The sequence below is a fragment of the Mirounga angustirostris genome, unplaced genomic scaffold (assembly GCF_029215605.1).
Source record: "Mirounga angustirostris isolate CCGP_5_RB_7025 unplaced genomic scaffold, mMirAng1.0.hap1 SCAF_9, whole genome shotgun sequence".
Classification (NCBI taxonomy): Eukaryota; Metazoa; Chordata; class Mammalia; order Carnivora; family Phocidae; genus Mirounga; species Mirounga angustirostris.
Window position 1 is genome coordinate 118612892 of NW_026991717.1, and position 19040 is coordinate 118631931.

A 19040-nucleotide genomic window follows, 5' to 3' on the forward strand; every position below is an offset into this window, starting at 1 on the left:
CAGCAAAGAGGCCCTTACTAAAAGTCACCCTTCAAACAAACTCCTACGTCTGAGTCTTTGTATAACTTCATGTCATCTTTTGAGACATTAGAACTCTTAGTGAATCTGAATTTTATTTATTTATTTTTATATACATTAGGAATATACATAGCAGAGAATTCAAAGGGTAAGGAAGGATGATATGAAGCTAAAGCTCTCCTTCCCTGCTCCCCCCAAGGCACTCTGTTTCCCTTCCCAGAGGCAACCACTGTTCACCAGTATCCTTCCAAAGAGACTCCATGCATTTACAAGAAATACAGGTTAATGTATTCTTTTATCCCCTCACATAAATGGTAATGTGTCTATTCTCTATTTTTCTTTTATCATACAACAGTATTTCTTTCTTTTTTTTAAAGAGTTTGTTTATTTATTAGAGAGCACAAGTGGGAGGGGCAGAGGGAGAGGGAGAAGCAGACTCCCTGCCTGGCAGGGAGCCTGATGCAGGACTCAATCCCAGGACCCTGAGATCATGACATTTACATCATTTACAACTGAGCCACCCAGGTGCCCCCATACAACAGTATTTGTTGGTGGTCTTTCTGAATCGCAATACAGAGTAGAACTGTCTCATTTTTAAGGGCTACACAGTACTCCAGAATTTCCTATCTCAATAAAAGTAATCATAAGCCCACAATAGATGTGGTATCTTCCCAGATTGAGAAAGCAGATTTCCCTTGTTTATTCACGTACTAAATATAACATGATCCTTTGGAAAGTATCATAAAAGCTTCAGATAAGGTACATATAGACCCCTTAGGGTAAGGAAAAGATATGAAGCATGCATCAACCTTTTTCTCTTTGAGGTTCCGGTGGAGGGCATTTTCACACACTTCCGCTTAGATTGATATAGTGATGTTCAGTTTAGAGCAAGCAGAGATGTTCTGTGTTATAGTCATTGCAGGTTAGAGCCCTGGATGGCTTGTCTAGTGTCACAAAACCAATTTACTTATGCAAATGACTAAATATGAAATAATTGGAATCTTGCAATTCTGTCAAGTGCCTCCCAATTGAAGGTGATAGCAGTCTGTTCCTGTAAGCCCCATGTGGAGTAGCATTTGGATACTTCACTTCCCACTCTGAAAAGTGGAGCAGTCTCCCTGACAAGTGGCCCTAGTCAGTGCCCTCCCTAGAGCAGAGGTGAGTACCTGATGCCCAAGGAGGAGGGGAGGAGCACGTGCGGTAACTTGAGGTGAACTTGTGTTAATGCCTGTGTACCAGGGAAGGGACAGCTGAGGCCCCGAGGCCACATGGCATCCAATGGCTGTGTTTCTAAGGGCCTAAGTCAGCAGAACTGCTTCCCAGTTGCCCGTGGGGAGACTTGTGTGGAGGCCTGTGTGGTAGCCTGTGGGGAGGTCCGCTGAAAGACTATGAGGTCCAGGCCCTGATCCCCACCTCCCCCTGAGCCTGCTCTCAACTTCCTTTCAGGCCTTCAGCTTTTCTTAACAAGTTAAGCTACTCTTGAATTTCATTTTTTTTTTTTTAGATTGATTTATTTGAGAGACAGAGTAGGGGGAGGAGCAGAGGGGGAGGGAGAGAGAGAATCTCCAGCAGTCTCCCCACTGAGCGCAGAGCTCAATCCCACCACCCTGAGATCATGACCTGAGCCGAAACCAAGAGTCAGATGCTCAACCGACTGAGGCGTCCCTTGAATTTCATGTTTGTAATTGAAAACCAGGAATGGTTCTAGAGTGAGTTCTCAGCGTGTGCTGTGAAGGCTTTGACTTGTGGCCCTTTGCAGTTTCTCATTTTGCAGAAGTGCAAATTCTCCTGTGACTAGAGCTGCTCATTTCGTGGAGCCAGGGGTAAGATCGTAAAGTAAGAGGGTCTCTGAGGGTCAGGGAAGAAATGATAGGCCTGCAGAAGTATCCCTTAAATAACAGCCAAAAAGCACAGCGTCCTGTGGAGTATTTCTGTATCTCTCTGGATTATCACACAGTGCGGGGGTTTTGAAACCAGAAGGTTAGAGCCAGTCTTGTCCAATCTCCTGTCAAATTCTAGTGTCTCCAGCAGTGCTGGTCCGGGGTCTGCTTGAATCCCTCCATTGCTGGGGAACTCAGTGGGAGTGTACTTTTTTTAAAAAGACTTTTTTAGTTCTGCAAGAGCACTTTAATGATGTAAAAACTCAAACAAGACAGATAATGCTAAATTTGCCTGAAACCACCATCTCGTCCAAGCCTAGTCATCTCTCTAGAAGTAACTACTGGTAACAGTTCTTTGGTTATCTTTTACCAACAATAGATACTCAGTATAATTCAATATACAATTTTACACAATAGGTATGCTTACTGAAATCTCTATTTTTTTTTTACATAAATACGTTCCTATTAAGGGTGTTCTTAATTTTTTTCATTTTTCATTGAGCAGTACACCTAGAGATCTTTTAGTACAGGCAGATTTACTTCATGTTTCTAACTGCTGCATCGTGGTGTTATGGAGTATGCACCATTCACTCGGTTGGTGGACCTTGAGGTTATTTCTAATTTTTTAAAAGATTTTATTTATTAGACAGAGAGAGAGTGAGCACGAGCAGAGGGGGAGAGGGAGAAGCAGACTCCTCGCTGAGCAGGGAGCCTGATAACAGGGCTCAATCCCAGGACCCCGAGATCATGACCTGACCTGAAGGCAGACACTTAACCGACTGAGCCACCCAGGCGCCCCAGTTATTTCTAGTTTTTATGCCATTATCAACCCCCTGATTTAGGAAATTTACAGTTTCACCCTCTGATCAGGATTCCACCTTCTGGGGCCCCATTGCAGAACCTGTGCGTGGACAGCCCGCATGTCTTGCCCACCCCCTTGTTGAATGGATGAGAAAACACACACACACATTTATTGTGGCTTTTGTGCTGGGCACAGCTAAGCACAGTTGTCTTACTTTATCCTTAAAACAACCCCTGTGAGGGTGCCTGGGTGCTTCAGTTGGTTAAGCGATTGCCTTCGGCTCAGGTCATGATCCTGGGAGTCCCAGGATCGAGTCCCGCATCGGGCTCCCTGCTCGGCAGGGAGTCTGCTTCTCCCTCTGACCCTCCCCCCCTCTCATGCTCTCTGTCTCTCATTCTCTCTCTCTCAAATAAATAAATAAAATCTTTAAAAAAACAAACAAACAAAAAACAACCCCCGTGAGATAGGTACTCTTATTGTCCTAGCTTACAGATGAGGAAGTAGAAGTTCGAGAAGATTAAGTAACTTGCTCAAAGTCCCATGGCTAGTAAGGAGCCAGTCAGGATTTGAACCCCGGGTGCACTGGGCCGCAGGGTCATGCTCTTGTCCTCTGTGTCTCGCTGCCTTCCGTTTTTGTGCCCTTGGCTCCTGATTTAGTACCTTTGCACTCTGTAGGCCCTCAGCAGACGTTCCCCGAGGGCTGTTTGGACATGGCTCCAGCATGTTCAGCCTGTGGGAAGAATAACAGGGAGTGAGCACTTGACCTTCACGTCCTCTGGCCTACCTGTCTGCAGAGCTGTGCTCCAGCCAGCCGCCGGGCCCCGGGAAGGTGAGTGCAAAGGATGCAGCCTGCACTTAGGGGCCCGAGCCAAGGCCAGGCCAGTCCTGCCATTAAAAGGCCTAATTAGGCTAGTCATTAAGTTCAATTAGGCATTGGAAATGATCATTCCTTCTAACCCTGCTGTGCCCTCCAAGAACTGGATCCATTCCCAGGCAGCCAGCTCGAGAGCCGGTTGTAGTTGCTGGTGCCTCGGCAGCCCCGCCTCTGGTTTCGGGCCTCTGACTCCTTTTCAAGGCTGAGGGCAGAGTAATCCAGGATCAGCCCAGAGCGGGGTGCTCTGAGTACATGTGAAATACAGTCAGGTGTCTGCCTTGGAGGCCATTTCCTGAGCTCCTTTCTGGTCACCCTCCTTTCTTAAGGCCACTAACCCTTTCCCCAGGCACCTATTAGGAGTTGGGACATCTGCCTGTGTTCTAGTCCCCTTCTGCCACTCACACACCGTGTCACCTCAGGGCAAGACATGTGGGCTCTTGGGATGGAGGCTCCCTGAGGGGTCCGAACTAGATGATCTCCGCGTTCTCTTTTCAGCACTGGAATTTGATCCTGGGAAATCCCAATACATAAGCCTTGGGGTATACCGCATTTCTTCTCAGTGGGCACTGAACGGGGAGAGAGAGGAGGAGAGGTCCGGTGTGAGCCTGTGCCGAAAGCTAGGCACCGTCACGCTCTGTCTCTTCAGCGTTAGAACAAAGTGGTCTCACGGGCCCTCCAGAGCTCAGAAGGGACATTTGAACTTCTAAAATATGCTTTCTAGATAGTTCCTTGAAATATTTTAGTTCAGAAATCACTGCCTTGAAGTGAAACAGCTGACAGACACTGAGGCGGGACAGGCCTTCCAGGCACAGCGGCCTGAATGTGCCACAGGGGCTTTGGAATGAACAGGGCTGGGTGACTAAAGCCCAGGGTTTGCCTAGAGAAGTGGATGGAAATAGATAAGGTAGAAATGGGCTTGAGTGCAGGACCTTGAACTCCAGGCACATGGTTTATTATTTAGAGAACAGGGAGCCACTGAAGTGTTGACAGGTATGTGACCAGTGGTGTGAGGGACACATTATCTATCACACCTCTTCTGAATGCCTTTTTTAAAAGATTTTATTTATTTATTTGAGAGAGAGAGCACAAAGGGAGAGAGAGGGAGACCAGACTCCCGGCCAAGCAGGGAGCCTGATGCAGGACTCGATCCCAGGATCCTGAGATCATGACCTGAGCCAAAAGCAGACGCTTAACCTACTGAGCCACCCAGGCGCCTCTGAATGCCTTTTTGACGTGACATAGTTTGGGATATTTGTAGGAGTTAAAAGACCCATTTCTCCTCGTGGAATTATCTTAAAGGTGGGGATTATGTCCATTCTTGATAGCAGAGTGTTCTCTTTTTAGACCAGACAAAGCTGTGGAGAGAGTCAGCTCATCTTTTCTCCCTAAGTTGGATGCCTTTTTTCCCAGCAGATTTTGGTGATGTTGCTCATTCCTATCCTGAGATTGCACTGTTCTGCATCCAATTCAAATGCTTGCTTTCTCTTAAGAGACTGTATGCTTAACTAGATATGATTGTGTGAGATTCGTTTTTCCGTGGGATCTGTGTTCCTTCTCAATCAGGATGACCTCTCATTTGCCACTGGATGTGTTGTATTAGTTGAGGTTGCATTTATATCTGCAAGCAACAGGGAACCCCACTAGCAGAGGCTTAAACAGAAAGAGATTTGTCTCAAAAAACAAGAGGTCCAGGCTCCACAGTCTAAGGCTGGTGTGGCAGCTCCATGGTGATGACAGGGATGGAACTCTTTCCATCCTCCTGCCCACCATCCTTCACATGTGGGCCTTCGTCATCATGTTCATGCCTCATGGTTATATGATGACTGTTGTACCTCCAGGCCTCACCTCTGTTTTCCAGCGAAGAAGAAGGGAGAATGACATGGAGGTGGAGGTATAGGGCTGTTTCTTAGCAGGAATTTGCCTTTTGGAGGAGACAGAATGGGGGGATGTACTTTCCAGGGACTGCTGCATCTTCCTCATTGGTCAGAAATGTGGTGTATGCCCACCCCTCAATGTGAAAGAGGCTGGGGAATTGATTATTTTCAGTTGGGCTCGTTGCCACCCCAAACAAAATTAGGGTTTGAATCCAGAGGAAGGGGAAAGGACTTTGGGGTAGGTACCAAGTTGTTTTCTGTGGTCAACCCCATCAAGCAGAGCTGTAGAAGTCACTGCGTGAGACTGCAGACTGTGATATAGAGGGTTGTGTGTGCTAAGGAGCATAGAAACAATTTCACCGAATTCTAGAAGCTTCCCAGCAGTGGGGAATCCTTTCGAAAGGATTTGAAAACCAGAACAAGTTGCCTTTTAGACAGGGATAAACAGAAGTGGCCGAAATGAAGGAAGGGAACCAAGAGACAGAGAAAGTAAAGCAGGAGATGGGAAACAGGAGTGGGGTGCCTGCTGAGAAACCTGGAGGTTAATGCTGGAGGCGAAGTTAATATCATTGTAGGACGCAGGGTCCAGCTGGTGGAGAGGCCCTGGGAGCCAGGCAAAGTGTTTCTCATGTAGGGATGGGAGGCACCATCCATCTAGGCCAGGCGGTGAGGGCTGGCTGCTGGACATGTCTACTGAGGGCTCCAGGCAAGTTCAGCAAGGGGCAGCAGGAATGTGGGAAGTGGGGGCGCGAAATGAGGGGTCTAGAAGCAAAAAGTATGAAGCAACTCAGCTGGGCAGGCCTAGCCAGAACCCACCTCAGGGCTGGATTCAGTTGCAGCACCAAGGAGGAGAAAGCATGTCCAGCCTGGGCAGTGATTAGCAGCATAGGGAGTAGAGACTGGGGTGAGAATAATAATAATGTTGGTAACAGCCACTCTTCACCGAACACTTCTTGTGTGCCATGTCCTATGCTAAATGCTTTGCATGAATTAGCTCATTTGACTCTTTGAACAATCCTGTGAAGCAGAATGTGGTGGTATCACTGATTTTGCAGTTTTTAGTGGCTTTTGCCTGAGAGCACACAGCTAGTGAATGGTGAAATGGGACTCCAGAGCCCCACCAGCCGCTGGTTTTAAGCCAGTTGTTCAAATTAGGATCAGAGCTCAGCACCCACACATAGGCTGGCCGGATCCCAAATGGTTGAGCCCAGGGCTCTGAGTCCTCTGGGACCCAGACAACAAAGGGCTGCTTTCTGGGGAGCTTGAATTGGGTTCTGCACGACCAGACATCCTCTTTCCAGCTACGCAGAGGGAAAGGAAGTAGAGAGGAGTCCTAGTAAGCAGGAAGAAAACACCAGGAATGTTAAGATTGGAGTAAGTGTTCAGGAGAGGAGCGTAAAGGGAAAATAAATTTCCCTGTGCAATTGGGAAAGTAGTGGCTGGTTTTGACAACCCCTAAGGAAAGAGAAGGGAGGCCCGAGATGGAAAATGTGCTAAATTTCTGATGTAGGGAGTTTGTGTTTATTGTCTCTAAAAATGATTGAGTAGGGGCACCTGTGTGGCTCAGTCCGTTAAGCGGCCGACTCTTGGTTTCGGCCCAGGTCATGATCTCAGGGGTGTGGGATCGAGCCCCTGACAGGCTCTGCACTGCTGAATCTACTTGAGATTCGCTCCCTCTCCCTCTGCCCTCCCCCTACTTGTTCTCTCTCTCAAATAAATATTTTTAAAGAAGATTGAATAAAGGAAAGAGGGTTTCCTTCCTCCCTTTCTCCCTTCCTCCCTTCCGTTTTTGTTTTTTCTTGCCATGTTGACTTTGGAATCTCCAAACCAGCACATCCCAGTAATTGAAATTTTGGGGCCAGATAAGCCAGTTCCAAGGAAGGGGCTGCTGGGAGGGGGGGAGGTGGTCAGACAGGGAATGGTGTAAATGGGGCAGGGTCAGTGTCATTCACAGAGCTGGGGAGAGACCTGGGAAGTGATGGAGTGCGGGGTCCCTTCAGTGTAGAGAGGGAGAAAGTGAGGCCTGGGGCGCTTAAGGGACTCAGGTATAAAATCTTAGAGTTAGAAAAGCCCTTGGCCTGCTGCCCAAGGTCAGCCAGCTAATTAGTGTAATAGAACATGCCTCTCATTCTATAGCCATGCCCATCCACAAACCTCACACACACGCATTTATCAGGTTCACGGAAAGGCCATGCACTATGCTGTTCATGCAATAGTGGGTCTGTTAGCATGAAATTGTCTTTACTGCGGCCCCTTCCAGAAATGCAGTGTTGATCATACGAAACAATCTTATTGAACAGAAAAACTTTCGGAGGAAAAAGTTAGGTATCCTGAGCAGCCAGCCTGCTGCAGGGGACTCGCTGCTTTGCAGCTTGAGCAGCTAAATGCCAGGAGGGGGCGATTAGGGATTCCCCTGACATAAATGATCTCCTTATCCTCCCTTTGATGGACTCAGTCTCTCAAAAATAAAGTGCATTTGTGAATGTCATTCCTTACCTCATACTTCTTCCCTTTTCTTTTTAGTTCTTTATTGAGAAATAACCGAGAGCAGTTTTAGTATAGAAGCAGCCACTTGGGCATCCATCGGTATGAATATACACACGGAGTGCAGCCCCCTCACGTACTCTAGGTTTTCTCTGGTCTGTGGGTCTGCCAGAGGTTTTGCTTTTTGACCCATGCCTCTCTCACCACAGCTGGTCACGGGTCGCTGTAGCAGGCCCTCCTGGTTTCACGGTGGTGCTCATATGAGAGGCCAGGTTTAGAAGCGCCAGGGCGTCCTTGGCCCTGTCCAGGCTCATCTATAGCGGGGAGTCACCAGGGTGGGTCCTGACCCTTGGAGGAGGCTACCCCACACGGGGCCTTCCGCACACCAACAGCTAGCCGGAAGAGGGTCACCTCTAATGGTGTGTGTCACCTTTTCTTTAAGCATCTCATCACTTGGCTGGGTCTGAATGTATTCATGGGCCTTTGGAGGGGCCACAGGATCTAGAAGCGGGGCAGAGAAAACAGTGGGTACAGGATTGGGAAGGAAATCTTTATAGGTCTCTCCGTTACAGAGCAGAAACTTCTCTCCAGGAGAAGCCAAAGACCCGACTCATTCAGTGATTAAAAATGGACTGAAATCTAGGTTTCCAGAAATAGTGATAAACGTTTGCCCCTGACTTGCAGACCCATGATTTCCTCTTGTCTCACTCTTTGTCCTCATGGCCACACTTCCCAGAGATAGGCGCTGAGCCTCATAGTTCCTGTCTTATCCACTGGCCTTCAGTCCCTCAGCTCATGGCAGCAGGAAAGTCTCCGTTCACACCGTTCTAAATGTGCTCTTAACCTAGCTTGTAAGCTAGCTTGACCTAGCTATAGGTCAGACTTTGGGCAAACAGCAGTACCTAGCTATGATAAAGTAAGTTCTGTGATTTTAAAAAATGATAGTTTTTCACAGTTAACCTTCTATATGACTGGTAATGCTAGCTTTCCATTGAGGAGCTAACGTTTTCCTTTAAATAAATCTGTTGAAGTAAAAGTAAAACATGAAGGAGGTGCAGAAAGTGTGAGGGTGGCATTTGAAAACCTGACAGCCAGTTGAGAAACACTGCCCTGCAGCGCGACGCCCCCCCCCGCCCGCTTCCCCCCCCAGCTTCTCCCCCAGCGGGAGGGCTGACAGAGCCTTTGTCACTCAGACCCTTCCTGCTGCCTTGGTCCCTCAGCGAGTGGCATAGTGTTCATTGCCACCTCTCTTTCAGTTGTGGACTTAAGTAACTGGAAGGGAAAAAAGGGAACTCGGTGAAAATTCATTTCTAGTCCCATGGTTCCCTCCTGATCCCTGATCAATGTCAGTGTGTATATTTATAGCGTTGAAACCAACGCGTGCAGCACCTCCTCTGCATTTCAGCCACAGCGGGTCCCCTACTGGCTTCTGAACACCCCTGGCCCTTTCTGCCTCCTACCTCTACTCAGGTTGTTTCCTCCAGTAGGAGGAGCCTTCCTGGAGCTTTTCTGCCTCTCCAGGCCGGCTCATCTTTCAGTCTTCTAGAAAGTCTTCCCTGACGGTTGGAATCAGCATGGCTAGTTACCAGGACATTTTGCTTCTATCACCCTCACTTGTCCTGCGAAGTTGGGGACAACCATTTGTCCAGTAGATGAGGAGCGGGAACCTTGGTTTCTAGCTTCAGCTCTGTGTCCAGCGAGCCTCAGCGAGGCTGTAGGTAGGTTGCTTTCTGGTCTCTGTTTTCTCAGGTAGAAGGTACACAGGGAGGGTTGCAGTAGTAGTCTTTCAGGAACTGCCATATGTGTCTTCTGGAGGCATTACTGCTATTTCTAGATTGTTCTTTTCTCCAGCCAGACTGTAAAATCCTGTGCAAAAGATCCCCAAATTCAACACCTTCTAGTTGTGCCAGATAGTTTAGTAAAGTGAATAAAATAATGTTCATTTGAGACACCAAAGAGTTATCAACTCTTACACTTTTTTACTTATTGATAGCAGGCATATACATACATTTTGTGTGTGCCCATAATTGTTTTTAGCTATTAGAACTTTGCACCTTTTTTTCCGCCTCATTGATGTTCCTTTAGAATTTGAATCAGAACAGAGATGTTATTTTGCATGTGACCAGCAGGGGGCAAACTTCACCCAGGAATTGCCTTATAAGTCACTATACCTTCAACTTGACAGGGCTTGGTAGTCTGCGTGGCCATCCGTTTTCATCTTTGTACTGGGCACCTTGTTGGTGATACCAGAGAAGCTAAATACGATCTAATATGACCTGAGGCCACAAAATGCCAACACTTGAGTGCTGAGGAGTTCCTACTTCTCTTTAAAAGAAGGGAGAAATACAAATACCTACAAATACGTGCTGGACTCCGAACCCATGAATGGCAAGAACTAAGAGCCGAGAGGAGAACAGTGGGAGCTTCAACTTGCAGGAGAGATTGCATTGAAGAGAAATCTGTTGGCCAAGTGAAATTTCATGACAAATATCTGACTTTTAATCGGTATTATAAGTGTGAGGACATCTTAGAGCAGATTAGCCAGTCTACGGCCTGCTACTGAATAGCCAAGATTATATAGCCAAGATTACAGTGGCAACGTCTCCTTTGCTCAGATTCGGATTTTCACTGTGAAGGCTCTTTTTGTGGGTCATACAATTTATAAAATAGAGCCTTGGTTTTTGATGTGCTAGTGAGGTGTTGTATGAGCTGGGACACATCACCTCCTTTCTCTCATACCTTGGTAAAATTTACCTCAGTGAGGTTCGGAGGCACTTGTGAGATTTTTATTGGACATTTGAAAATTATGAGGGCAGAAAACCTCATAAGAAAATGGTATTTTGACTTCTTTTCCTCCAGAGGAGTGATATGTTTTGCAAACGTAAGGTAGCTTTGGCTCCTGTTCGGCTGGTATCTCATTCTTGCTCTTCCCCTTGCCAAGTGCTTCTGACTTCGGCCCCCTGGCTGTGGAGTTTCCTCTTTTTGTCATGGGAGTCCTGTGAACTACACACAGTGGCTCCAGCTTTTTTTTTTTCCCAGGCAACAAGTTCTACTAGTAACCATTTGTCCAGAGCCTTCACATCTGGATCAGAGGCCGTGGCCCATGGGTGCTGGGTGAGCAGAGGGCCTTCCCCTGGGACAGTCGGGCCTCTAGATGCCTGGCACTTTGGTCTATTTTAAGCCTGATCTGTCTTGCAGCAGGAAGGTGAGTCTAGGGTCTAATATGTGCTGTGGATATTAAGAGACTTCAAGGACACTTCCCCCCATTTATCCCAGTTATGTCCCCTGCTAAAATAGGTTAACGGTGTCTAATTAACCACTGAACATTGTCATGCTGCATAAAGATAGCATCCGGGCTGTTCTCTGAGCCGTGGTACTTTATCTCCATTTAGATCTCTGCAGTATTCCATTAAACTCGAGAGAAACATTTTAACTGAGATGATGTCTACATTAGAGCTGCCTTTCACCCTTCAGCACATAACCCGTGTAAGCAGCAGCTGAGGCCTTGTGTCTGGTACGGCAGGGAGGACAGAGGAGACAGACTTCTCGGGTGGGAGGCTCTGCACATCACAGCATTCCTACCCCCACCAGCGCCAGAACGGCCCCCGAGGATCCAGGAGTCAGTAGTGGTCCCCTGTGACTGCGATCACAGGACAGACCAGTGCCACCACGCTGGTCCTCAGCTGACCAAGTCAGGCCCGTTGAATGGCAGTGTGGTCTCTGAATGCCAAGAGAAAGGAATTGTATTTGAGCAAAAGAACTTAGAAAAGGAGGGGCGCCTGGGTGGCTCAGTTGGTTGGGCGACTGCCTTCGGCTCAGGTCATGATCCTGGAGTCCTGGGATCGAGTCCCGCATCGGGCTCCCTGCTCGGCAGGGAGTCTGCTTCTCCTGCTGACCCTCCCCCCTCTCATGCTCTCTCTATCTCATTCTCTCTCAAATAAATGAATAAAATCTTTAAAAAAAAAAAAAAGAACTTAGAAAAGGAGAGTGCGTGGAGGGAATGGTGACTTCGCTACGTGGGATCTCCTTTTTTGCCACATGTGAGCTGTCATGTTGTAAATAAGACATATATAATAAATCCCACAGAACAATTAAACCAACATTAACTAACGAATTTTCAGGCCTGACAAAGTACAGTACTACTGTAGTGGAAAGTGCGTCCTCATCATGGAAAATATTAGTTGGATTTGAAGCAGAGTCTGTGGAATGAGCATTTCCCATCGTGCAGAACTACCTATGTGCTTCTGTCATGTAGGGATTGAGAGCTGGGCTTTGGTGACAGACAGCCCGGAGGTTGTATTCAGGCCGTACGGCTTTCTAGCTGGGTGACCTTAGGCAACCTACTCTACTTCTCTGAGCCTGTCTCCTCGATTGTAAAATGGAGCAAATAAATAAAAAAAAATAGAATGTGATAATGAAGTAAAATAATGTGCAATGCTATATATCAATTAGTATTATATAATAGTAATATACATGAAGAAGATAACATAATAACGTGCTAGGCACCCAACAAGCTCAATAAATGTTAACTGTTTTTGTTTTTTTTTAAGATTTTATTTATTTATTTGACAGAGAGAGAGAGACAGCAAGAGAGGGAACACAAGCAGGGGGAGTGTGAGATGGAGAAGCAGGCTCCCCTCTGATCAGGGAGCCTGATGTGGGGCTCGATCCCAGGTCCCTGGGATCAAGACCTGAGCCGAAAGCAGACGCCCAACGACTGAGCCACCCAGGCGCCCTAAATGGTAACTGCTGATATCCTCAGTCATCAGCCTTCCTGCGACAGGCTTGTGGGGCCGGGCCTGGGCATGGGCCTCCCCCTGAGGAGCGAAGGTGGCTGTGGGAAGCTAAGGGGAAGAAACCTAGCATGGGTCAGAGAGAAGCGGGGTGAATACCAGGAGGGACTGGTTGAGGGTTGGACTGAACGAGGCTTTACGTGGAGGTAGAGATAGCGAGACAATGCCGTGCCAAGTCACCGACCTGGTCTGTGTGTCACTCCCTGGAAAGCGGGAAGCCCAAGCGTCCTTACTCCTGTTACCCTAGCCCCACAAGGTGGGAGGTGAAGGAGAACATTCCTGTCACTGTCCAGAGCTAAAGCTTCATTCTGCAAAACGGCCAAAGCATTCAGAAGTGATGGAGTAGCTCTTAAAAAGAAACCTGGCATTTAATTAACTTTTCCAAGTGCTGGTTCAGCAACCTCTGTGTTTTACATTTTGAATATTGAACAAGCATCTCTAATTGGATCTGAACCGCTTCTGGGCCTGCCAGCCTGGAGAGCACCTGCTTCGGTTTTACGAACACCATGGAATCTTGTCTGAATTTCGGGGAAGCCAACTCAGGATTGCTCAGGAATGGAGGCTACAGTCTGTGAAGCGTTTCTTCCCTTCCCTCAGCCTTTCGGTCAAGTCAGAGCTAATTAACATTTTGGTTAGAAAGAAGTGGGCAACTCGGCAGGATAGGGCAGCAAGGTTTCCATTTTGCTGCTTAGTACCCATAGTTCACCTTACTATCTGCAATGAGGTGTAAGGCCTTGATTCTCTTATCTGACTGGGTCCCATTTCTAGAGATTACTACCTCAGAGGGCCTGGGGTGAGGCCCAGCACAGAGACACTGAAAAAAGCTCCATGATGCTGTTGTGCACCAGTTGTTAAGAACTATTGGTTTAAAGGATTCTCCACGGCAGTTCTCTGTACATTCTATTGCCTTCTGTAAGTGTGGGAAGTCAGGAATGGGCCGTTTGCACAGTAAATCCAAACAGATGTCTGGGTGCCCTGGGGACGTCTGAAAATCATCGGGTAGCTGCTTTTGAGAAGGCTTGGGGCAGTGTGTCTGGAATCCGGGGTGGCAGTCGGGAGATGGGGCTTCTTGCCGCAGCCTCGTTACTCGTAGCTCGGTGATTTGGATGAAGCACACACTGAAGTGCCCCATGGCCCTGTCTGTCACATCGTGTCTCTGAAACCTGCGTTGCCTCTTTTCCAAAGCTAGGCTGAGCTCGTGGCAGTTGCCAGACAGGAGGGGGAAGAAACCGGCAGAGTGCTCCACCTGCGTAAGGTGGCGTCCCCCGGGTTGTTACGATTGTCAGGTTCCCAGCCCCCCTCCCCCCAGTAGCCACTTCTGAGGAAGAAGGCGCGTGGGCGGGGGGTGTAGTAGGAGACCAGAAGCCCAGGGCAGAGCTGACTGCAGCCCTGTAGACAGCCTGCCCTGGGCCTGGACCAGGTCGCGGTGTTTCCTCAGAAGTATGTCTGTGAGGAGGAGATGAGCCAGAACCCACAATCCTCTACCTCACGGTCTGTGGGGGGCAGGACTTCGGCCCAAATCCTTCTTTAGTTACCTACCCTCTTGAGCTACCATAGACCGCTGTATTTTGTTTCTGTTTTGTTTTTAACCTGTCACCAACAATTTAAAAATGTACTCTATGTCATGACTGGATATGTCTGTATATAAAATGGGGGGAAAGTCTATGTAATACTTACCCTTACTATTTGCAGGATACTCTCTTTTCTATTCTACTTTACGCTATTAAAAAACAAAAAGAGGGGCGCCTGGGTGGTTCAATCGATTAATCATCCGTCTCTTGATCTTGGTTCGGGTCATGATCTCAGGGTCATGAGATTGAGCCCCATGTTGGGCTCCACGCTCAGTAGGGAATCTGCTTGAGATTCTCTCTCTCCCTCTCCCTTGACCCCTCCCCCGCTCTCTCGTGCTCTCTCTCTGAAGATAAATAAAGAAAAAGGAAAAGACAAGGAAGGCTGGTGGTGAGCCGCTAAATTGATTCCATGACTCACCGTGGGTCATGACCTTAGTTTGAAAATCACTGTGCTCCATTCTGTGTCCTTGTGCTGGGCTCTGACATTGTGTGACTTGAGGTAGCCGTGGAGACCAGGCAGGTACAAGACATCTGTGAAGTAGGGTTTTATTTCAGAATAACACCTTCAATCATGTTACTGAGATGCACATACAGATTAGTTAGTTGCATATTCGCATTTCTCTAAAGACATGTACTCTGCCAATTCTCCCAAAACCTGCTTCCCACTTAGCCTTCCTTTTGCTTCCCTTGCTTTTGGTAGCTGCGAAGCTACAGGCAATACTTCACTTGCCTCTTAATTTCCACTGTAAGAGAGCCAGCATTGCAGAGTGAAGGATAAAGGGCTTCTACGGGCCCCCCAGTGTCAGGAAGGGCTGGGAGCTCAGGCTCATCCCAGCCACGCTCCACTTACACAGAGTTTTCCATGTGGGAATGCCGGTCCAGTTTACAGGCTTTGTGTTTGAAGAATCCAGAAGTCCAGATTTTTGTACAGAATCTCCCAATTTGGGCAACAAATTCATGTTAAAACCAAACCAAAACAAAACAAAACAAACCAGCAGTGTGGTCCCCACAAATGGACATGCTTGCTAGACAAGGCTGGAAAATGCTCAGCTTTATCAAAGACAGGGCGTTCCATGGCCAGTTCTCCAGGGCCTTGCCCAAGTTCCCACTGGACTTCCCATCTCCTGAGCAGAAGGCTTGCCCAGAATCTGCTATTTCTGGCAGAGAGTGAGAGAAAATGGAAGAGAATGGGAGAACATGCCACCTGAGGGCATCCCCACCTCTGACCTTGAGGGCTCCATTTTGATCTTGCTCCTTGTCGTGGGGTGAAATGAAATTTGGGAGGGTCCTTGGGCTCCCCTGGAGCGAGAGAGAGGAGAACATGAGCTCTGCAGCAATTGTGCTGAATGTGAAACTCATCCCCGTTTTAGATGTTGATGGCAGTTAATCAGCCTGCCCCGGAAGATTAGCATTGCCATTGTTTCCTTCAGACAAAATCACTGCTACTCTGGCCATGGCCCATCGCTTAGGAAGAAACGATGCAGTCACAACTCCTAAAGGTGATCAGGGATGCTATGTCTCTTACGTACAAAATGCAGGTGCCTTAATCACCTCGTTCTTCTCGGACGCTGTAGTCACCCGAGCCCTCCTGCCGTTGGGGACATATTACCAAGGCATTTGGATGGTGGGTTTGTAGAGTTCAGCTTCACCGGGACAATTAGAGGCAGTGGTCCTGGGGGGCAGACGTGAGCTGGGAGCAGAGCTTTCTGCCCTCCCACACAGGCAGAGGTGGCTTTGGCAGCTGTTAGGATTTTCTTGACTTAGAACAGTACTGGGAACCAGTATCATCCAGCAACAGCTCTGTGGTGATGCCTCCGGCACCCCGCTGCAGGTTGCCTGTGGTGCCTCCTCCTGCCTGTCTGTCCCACTTGCCCTCCTCCCCCGACTTGCTTCATCTCTTTACTGTCCTGTGAAGAGGCAAAAACTGCAGCCTGGGAGATCCTCCTCAGAGTTGTTCCATCCTGTTCTTCCAGCTTTAGCTACCCATTCTCTTCTCCCTCCCAACAGAAGCCAAAATTCTGCTCCCCCCTTAACAGTGCAGTTGGTGTGGTCTGAATTTCATGGACCCTAGTTTATTTAAACTGGGGCTTAATTTCAGATTATACTCAGAGAGGGGGAGTGGTTGTTTGCATTTTGCAGGAATTGCTGGTTGGTTCCGATGTCGCTCTGCTGACTGACAAGGCTAGCGGGCTCCGCACTGTCGAAGGCCTTCTCATGCACCCCAGCTCCTGGCCATTAAGACACTGCCTCCACCCTTTGCCCGTGATTTTCGTGGTGATTGACTTCTGTCTTGAAAGAATTCATTAAAAAACCAACCAACTAACCAACAAAATCTATTGTGGAAATTTTCAGACATACAGAAAAGTAATCAACATGTACCCAACACCCAACTTTAATAAATTGTCAGTGTTTGGTCAGTCTCATTTAGACTTTAGATCCGTGTTTCTCAGAGGGTCAGTAGTGACAACCTTACAGTAGGATTACCTAGGGATTTGTTTAAAATGCGCAATCCCAGACTCCCTTTCCCCCAGACCTGCTGATCCAGAAAGCTGTCTCTGCCAGGTCCAGCAATCTACATGTCTACCAAGCTTCTCAGATGGTTCTTATGCACATTGAAGATTGAGAACCACAGCCTTAGATAAATGTCTATATATAATTAGGCTTCCTGTTCTCATGGAACGTCTGAAGGGCAGTACCTGCCCAGCATCACTCATGGGGTCTTCTGGTCCTTCAAGTGGAGGCTGCAGAAAGGTCCAGAGCCTACAGCTTGAACTGCATGGTCAGTCCATCTCTTTTTACTACTGGGAAGCTGCACATGCTAACAACTAAAGCTCCAAGTAAGACCCGAGGCCTCAGTCCTAAGAAAGTGCTCTATAAATTGGTCCGTTAATTGTTGAAAGGAGGGAATTATGTCATCTATATCCATTTGAGTTCTGAACTTCCCCATCTGCGCTTAAACTCAATGATTTAAGTTGGAGTTACAGTGAAATAAGACTATAAGTAGGCATTGTGATGTCTGTAATTCTCTCATGCTGGTTATGGGCCTTGCTCTAGAAAGAGAAATCCAGGTCAGTAAAGCACTTGGAATATGCTAATTTGCCCTCACTTTTGAAATCCCCTCTCCAACGTATACCCCCATGCACGAGATTAACAGGTTCTTATAAACCTTGTTTTTCTTTTTTTCAGGTCAGGAAGGAGGGCTTCTGAAGAAATAGAAGAGTATGTTTCCAGCTTTCTTTCTTTTTTTTTTTTTTAAAGATTTTATTTATTTTATTTGAGAGAGAGAATGAGATAGAGCATGAGAAGGGGGAGGGTCAGAGGGAGAAGCAGACCCCCCGCTGAGCAGGGAGCCCGATGCGGGACTCGATCCCGGGACTCCAGGATCATGACCTGAGCCGAAGGCAGTCGCTTAACCAACTGAGCCACCCAGGCGCCCTGTTTCCAGCTTTCTTATTCATCCTTTGGTGACCTTTGCTAGCAGTGCAGCTTTGGTGGTCATTATCTGTTCAGCCTTTGTTGGACTCAGCATTTGAAAGCAGAATGAGCCTGGCTTTTTGTCTGGGCCTTTAGTGATGCACACTGAATCCAGGGTTCAGTTAATGCTGTTTCCTTAGCTGAAGGTCTGGACCCTGGCATTAATATCCATGTCCTTCTCCCACCCTGTGGTTTTTAGAACCGTATGTCCAGGTATCAGAGTGCTGACCCCTGGATTCTTCTTTATTGATTCAGATGGGCAGAAACAATACCAGCCTTCTAAACCTAACCTTCTCCTAAGATTTGTATCAGAAAGGAAAATAAAAGGTTTCTAGGTAAAGATAGAATGTAAAGGCAGGGCCAGTGAATTTCACCACCCCCCGGGGGTGAGAGGAGCATTCGTATCATAGTCTGTAGAATGGTGCACCGCATGCCTTGTGCGACCATATCTGGCAGACCCAAGTGCCTAAATAGGTTTGACCAAGTTGATGGAGGAAAATGGGTCCAGAGACCATCTAGGAGAAACAATAGATACAATAATGATTTGGGTGGTTTCTTCCTACGTGTGAAATTCATTTTCTTTCCTTTCCTTCTTTTTGGGGGCAGTCACCGCCTCAGACAGCAGAGCTTGGATGGATCAGATGATGGAGGAGGTAAGATGTGTTTGGAGCCGGAGAGACTCCACGGCCCCCAGAGCCTTTCCTGGGCCGCAGCTAAGGCCCTGTTGGCCGCAGCCTTCCTGGGAGGCAGTGGCCCCCTACCGTCTCATCTCTGTGCCTTGCTGAGCGCTGCATCTGCCTGGAGGACCTCACCCCCGTGGCTGTCTGCCAGCCCTGCTTGTCTTCACAACTCTGCTGAAGCATCTCCTCCCCTGAAAGGTCTTCCCTTCCCACCCACTCCCTCTCTGACTCTGATGTTTCTTCCCTGTGCTCCCAGGCTCCCTGGGCTAACCTCCAATATAACAACAGCAACACTAGCTAATACCTGTTAGGTGTTTATTATATACCAGGCACTTGATATACTGTCCTACCCGTTTATATTATGTTAAAGCATTTAATCATCACAGTAACCCCATGAGTTAGTACTATTGTCCCATTCTACAGTTGAGGAGACTAAAGCACAGGGAGGTTAAGTAAGGTTTTTCCAGTTCACTGTAAACTCTGTGCTCCAGTGTGGATAGTTTCTACTGCTGTGTAAATGCTCTTTTCTTCTACAAAGTCTAATCTGCCATTAAGACCACTCAGTGAATTTGTTCTTTCAGAGACTGTAT

The 19040-nt window shown here is 47.7% G+C and overlaps 1 protein-coding gene across 2 annotated transcripts in view; it reads left to right on the top strand.

Annotated features, from left to right (window-relative positions):
• The window catches only part of IFT43 (intraflagellar transport 43), an 81886-nt gene that overhangs the window by 40385 nt on the left and 22461 nt on the right, over positions 1 to 19040 (top strand). For both annotated transcript variants that reach the window (XM_045901279.2, XM_064571399.1), the window contains exons 4-5: positions 17483 to 17515; positions 18377 to 18423. In XM_045901279.2, coding sequence (XP_045757235.1) covers positions 17483 to 17515; positions 18377 to 18423 — 80 coding nt within the window. The remainder of the gene's footprint in view (positions 1 to 17482; positions 17516 to 18376; positions 18424 to 19040) is intronic.